The sequence below is a fragment of the Ischnura elegans genome, chromosome 7 (genome assembly GCF_921293095.1).
Source record: "Ischnura elegans chromosome 7, ioIscEleg1.1, whole genome shotgun sequence".
Lineage (NCBI taxonomy): Eukaryota > Metazoa > Arthropoda > Insecta > Odonata > Coenagrionidae > Ischnura > Ischnura elegans.
In genome coordinates this window covers 94,609-100,431 of record NC_060252.1, presented here as the reverse complement: position 1 = coordinate 100,431, position 5,823 = coordinate 94,609, and the positions used below count along the sequence as shown (strand labels likewise).

Sequence of the window (5,823 nt, the reverse complement as noted above, 5' to 3'; positions counted from 1 at the left end):
CATCCTGCGTCCTATCAGCGCTCAGAGCCTCGATCAAGATCACCTCACAAGGCGGGAGGGGGAACCAGAAATGCGTCGCACGGCCTTTTTCCCATCATTCCTACTTACGCGTCGCGTTTTCGCGCGTTTGAAATTTTTCACTTTTCATTTAATCGCGAAAAATAGATATCGTCATTTAAAAATGTAAAAGCGATAAATACGTACTCAAGGAGTAATAATCTTTCGATTTAGGCAATAAAATAATAATAGGAAGCCACCCTATTGATTTAGTGGCAGTGTGTTTATTTTCTGATCAAATCGAGTATTCCAGTGAAATCAGCAATATCAATTGAAATATATAAACATGAATTGATACCACCAATAAAACTGATATGACTAACTGCACCCTATAATAAGTTATTACGGAGGTGGAATTCTTTACAGATGATAATGTTCCTTCAAACATTCCTTTCACACCAAGAATTCCAACGAGGGGGTCTTGAAAGCTCGAGACCTGCTCGGCTTCACTTCATCTCCCTAACTTCATCTTTCACCATGCCATCGTTCCAATGGCGTGTGTTCATCGATCACATTCATGCATGACGACAATGATTTTAATGTATTTAGTGGCTGAGCAACATCTTCCTGCTGCCCCTGCCTGAAGACACAAGCGTGGATATTGTTTATTGCCCACGGAGGCCACCTCCATCTCATCGAGGCCACCTCATCTGCTGGGTGGCAGGCTCCGCATTTGCCACGACACCTTCCCACCACAGACTGACCATCCTGTGTGAGGAGAATCAAACACTTATTTCCATGTGCTTTTTACAAGTAGGCGTGCGAACCCTCCCCTATTTATATCTTTCACGGTTTATAAGTTTACTTTGTGGCACCTTACATCTGCTGGCAAATATCTTGGAACATAGTAAATTCCACATAATCATACTAGATAAACCTAAACCAGTTTCAGCCCTCACATATCATTCTCAAGATGAAACACCTCATGATAATGGCATATAATAAAAGACTATGGAATGACAGATTAATACAACATAGTAATAAAGTGTATAACCTCTTGAGAATGACATGCGACAGTTAAAACAAGGTTAGGTTTACGTAATAATGTTGTGTGGAACATACAAAGTTACAGAATATTTATTTAACCCCCAGAGCTTCTATTTTTTCTTAGTTCATCAATGACGTAAACACTTTTCATGGTAGTTGAATCTTTGCTTAGTTAAACGCGGTGAAATTAATATTAAGTGCAAAAGCACAAAATTCCCGGGTCCCACAAATGAAACCACAGATCTTTGGTTTTTCAGGCCACAGTGGCGACCCTGGATCATTGGGTTCCATAGCAAATTACCAAGGTTCATCGTACTAGTTGCTTCATTTGGGCCGTTGGGATCCATCAAAGATCAATGCAAGATGTCCAAAATTCAAAGGAATGTGGACTTCCAAGAAGCTACACCAATGGTGTAGTCCATTTCAGAGCTAACCCCACAATTCGTAGTTATCATTGAAGTTATCTACTGACTAAGTTTACATCAGTTCATTATCCAGCTTCTAAGAGGATCGTTATGTAAGACTTTAAAGAAAAGGTTAGTGAAGAGTTTGATCTGGAGTGTAGCTCTCTACGGTGCGGAAACGTGGACCCTAAGGAAAGAAGACGAGAGAAGATTGGAGGCAATCGAGATGTGGGTATGGAGAAGATGGGAGAGGGTGAAATGGACGGAGAGGAAAAGGAACGACCAAGTGCTGGATATGGTTGGCGAGGAGAGGCAGCTTTTAGATGAGATACGGAGGAGACAGAAGGTATGGATGGAGTTAGTGCTTATCGGGGAGGGGATGTTGAAAATGGTGCTAGAGGCTAGAATGTTAGGGAAACGAGGGAGGGGAAGGAGAAGAATAGGATTTTTAGATAGATTGAAAGAGAGTAGGCCTTACTGTGAGTTAAAGAAGGCAGTGCTGGAAGGAAAGGGAGGCTCCCAGATCACTTCTTGCGTACTCCATGGAAACCTACCTTAATCGGTAGAATACTATAATAATAATAATTCAAAATAAGGCAAACTCCCTTTCATTTTACCTAAACATATTCTTTGCTTCCTCCATCTCCCACATTTACACAGCATTCTCCCCTTCTCTAAAACTGTTTTCAACCACCCTTCCCTGCTTCAAAACTTTCACCATCCAAACCTTCTGTCCCCTCTATATTTCTTATGGAAGCTGCCTCTCCTCACCCACCATGACCAGCTCTTTGTCATTCCTCCTCCTCTCCGTCCACTTCAATTTCTCCATTCTTTTCCACACCCACATCTCAAAAGCCTCCAGCCTTCTCTCGTCCTCCTTCTTTAGCGTCCATGTTTCCAACTCGTAAAGCATTAGACTCCAAATCTCTCTCAAGACTACTCTCAGTTTCACATTGTAATCAATTATTTGTTTCCCCATTTTGCTTTTCTCCTTTCCCTTTTGCTTTTCTCCATGTCTCACTTTTCCACTTCCTTCTCTCCTCCATTCCTTCCATAATTTATCTGCTATCCAGGTTTTTATCCTTCTACCATATTTTAGCCAACTGGCTTCTTGGCAGCTTTTATTATTGATGGTTACTAGCCTTTCCCATAACTTTAACTCAATCACCTCTCAACAGCACTTTCCCATTCGTGAATGTCTCTTTTGCTAATGCAGTTCTCTTTCTGGTGTCCTCATGCAGTGTCTGTTGCCCGCTAATGCGCAGCTCAAATAGTTGAATTGCTCTACCTGCTCAAGTTTTTGCTCATCTCCCTTGTCCCAAGTCTTACATTCCTAGCTCGTGATCCTATTCAAAACTGCATAACTACATTCTTCTTACCTACCGTTTTCTGGAGATTCATTATCATGCCATATACCTCACAATGCTTGTCAAACACATCCACCATAGCCTACAGCCACTTGTTGACTGGATAATGAACTGATTTAAGCGTATCTACCATCATATTAACTCCAGCTTCCATCTCATCCCAGGCCTCTCTTACCATTTCATGAGTCTACACATTAAAAAGCAATGACGAGTCTTGCCTCGCCCCTTGGCCAATGTCTGCCCACCCTGATTCTCCATCCTCTACCCTCATTTCAATAGTCTGGGCCTTGTACAAACTATGAATGAATTGCCTATCCCTCCAATCTGCCACTAAATATTTTCATAAGGATTTCTTATACAATTTCCATACATTCCACAGCAATTATGTCCACTATATTTAATCTTCCTGGCTTTTTCCTGCTATTTTACATATCCTCCACATACTACCTACTTCCATTTACTCTGACCATGGGATGCTCAGATAAGATCCTTCCATATATTATGCCTTAACTTTTGACATGGCTTGCATTTCTTTGCCGTCTGATAATGACTTATGACTTTAACTTTGCCTCTTTCCTGCTGAAAATGTTTCCATTTCTCACACTGCCTTTTCCGTCAACTGCATAACTACTCTCAGTTTCACGTTGTAATCAATTATTTGTTTCCCCATTTTGCTTTTCTCCTTTCCCTTTTGCTTTTCTCCATGTCCACACTTTTCCACTTCCTTCTCTTCTCCATTCCTTCTATAATTTCTCTGCTATCCAGGTTTTTATCCTTCTACCATATTTTAGCCAACTGGCTTCTTGGCAGCTTTTATTATTGATGGTTAACTCTAATCCCATCCTTCCTCTACTTTCTGCCTTCATCTCCTGTGCCGCAATGTGAAATTGAAACTCTAACATCAAGTTGAGTAAACACAGTCTGAAATATGGCTTAGTGGTATAACTGGTATCATATCTCACCTGCAATTGGGATATCTAGGTTTGAATTCGATAATCCAAATGTTTTTGATGGCAAATTTCACCCTGGTCCTCCTTTTCCTATGACCCAAGGTTTGCTCTTAAAGTTCTCTTGATGCTCTCTTGATTCATCACCAAGGAGGAATGCTTTGACACCAAACCATTAAATAGTAGAATATTATCCCTTTAAGTGCCAGCCTATTTTGTCTGGTAAGCTCAAGAGTACATGGTCTTTTTTGGCAAATTTGCTAGTTTGAACTTAAACATTTATAGAGAGCCTAAAATGCATTTTTTGCGGTACATGTCGTGTTGAAGCATGACAAAGTACTACAAAATAGAGACAAAGGCACAAAAAATAAGAGGCTTGGGTGCAAAAAAAAACCAGCCCATAGATCAGTCCAACAGTGATGCAGCTAGGAATTAAGGGGTTTAGATGCCACTAATACCAGAGTGTGTGGGGTATGGAATACCCATCAGTATAAGTGGTAGGTGAGAGGTTAATAAATTGCTAAATTTTAAGAAAAATTGATCAAAATGGTGAGTTTTACGGCTTTCTGTGGGATATTTTATCAATCCTTTCACCATTCTATTAGTAATATCAATCCAATTAAGTATAATGGATTGAAACTTCTCTGAGGCCTGGGGGGGGATTTTATCCCTCAAACCCCCCCTCACTGTGCCACTGCAGCCAAATATACTCTTTGCACATATCCCCCAGGCTGATGGTTGGCACCATATGGGATGAAGAAAAGTTAAGAGCCATGCACTCACGTCTTTCCTGCTGACATGAACAGCTGCTCCTGATCCACGTCCTATACTGCTATGAACCCTGAGTCCGGTACCTTTGAGGTTGATGCTGAAACGACCTTGAGGATAGTCTAGGGAGCTGTAGGAATAAGCTACTCTTGTACCATGTATCTGCCTGGCAAAGGTCATATCTTCAGTTGGAAGTTAGAACATAGCATTGCATGAGGCACACACACACATACACACACATGCCTTATTGTAAAATTTTCTCTCAGGGATGGGTCTCTCAGAAAAAGCAATGGCGGCGAAATTACCCACGTAAGTGGTTCAACATATGAATATCGGACTTTGTTCTTGTGTGATCTGGCGCTCGGATATCGTGAAACAAAACGTGAATGCATGAAAAAGCCAACTGTTACATGAATAGCCCACTGCCTTGCGAAATTCAATCAACATGCCGAGGGTTAGAGTGCGAGAAAATTACAAGGCTTACCTTGAGCCTGACTCGCAAGATTCCAACAGCACACCAGTTCCTCGATGCACTCGTTGAAGGAAAACAAATACCATTCATGCTAATGTGCAGTTCAAAGCTACAGTTGAAGACGGAGAAGTTTTCTCCGCTAATCCTGCGGACCTTAACATAACTTCTTCAATGCATAAATATCTGAGAACATTTTTACTTATCTATCCCCATCGGTAGATCTTTATCCATACCCATTTTCTACTCTTTATGTGTTCTGGCGATTTCACTATTTTTATCTGTTGAAAACGGAAAATGGTTGCATGATTTTGAAGTTTCATCTATAAAAAAATCGAGGTTAATATTTCTAATAATTATTTGATCGAATTTTATTTAGGTTTGTGGGCAAGATGTTAACGATCTGGAAGAGGTGGATGTCAATGTCAACCTTGCTGGTGGTGAAGTAGAGAAGGATGATGTACCATCTTTCACCGTGAATTCTGCTGAAGTATATGTAAGTATTTGAGGAAAAGTATTTCATAGAGTGGACTGGACATAATTATGGATATTCTCAAGAAAATAGGCGTCAATTGGAGGGATAGGCGACTCATTTGTAATCTTCATTTGGTCAATACTGCGCAAGTGAAGGTAGCGGACGGAGAAACTGGGAGGGCAAGCTTTGCCCGAGAAGTAAGGCAAGACTGTTCACTATCTCCATTGTTTTCTGGAGTATATGCTGAGGTGATGGCAAGAGAAGCGTGGGATGAGGTGGGAACTGGAGTCAAAGTGGGAGGAATGATGTAAAATCAGTAAGGTTCACGGACGATCAGGCGTTGATTAGC

At 41.0% G+C, this 5,823-nt stretch overlaps 1 protein-coding gene across 1 annotated transcript; it reads right to left on the bottom strand.

Moving 5' to 3' along the window:
- Nucleotides 1–208: 208 nt before the first annotated feature.
- On the bottom strand, nucleotides 209–5,108 carry LOC124162371 (A disintegrin and metalloproteinase with thrombospondin motifs 20-like). The gene is made up of 2 exons (XM_046538884.1): nucleotides 4,546–5,108; nucleotides 209–765 (listed from the first exon to the last, which is right to left on the bottom strand). Exons 1-2 carry the CDS (start codon nucleotides 4,708–4,710, stop codon nucleotides 523–525), a joined length of 408 nt encoding a protein of 135 aa, XP_046394840.1. The 5' UTR covers nucleotides 4,711–5,108; the 3' UTR covers nucleotides 209–522.
- Between the last annotated feature and the right edge of the window lie 715 nt (nucleotides 5,109–5,823).

What these genes read in the sequence shown, in the direction of transcription:
- LOC124162371 (XM_046538884.1), bottom strand. Translation starts at nt 4,710, where the DNA reads ATGACCTTTGCCAGGCAGATACATGGTACAAGAGTAGCTTATTCCTAC. An exon ending in TTCATGTCAGCAGGAAAGAC is followed by an intron (nt 766 to 4,545) that starts GTGAGTGCATGG and finishes CTCCTCACACAG; the next exon opens with GATGGTCAGTCTGTGGTGGG.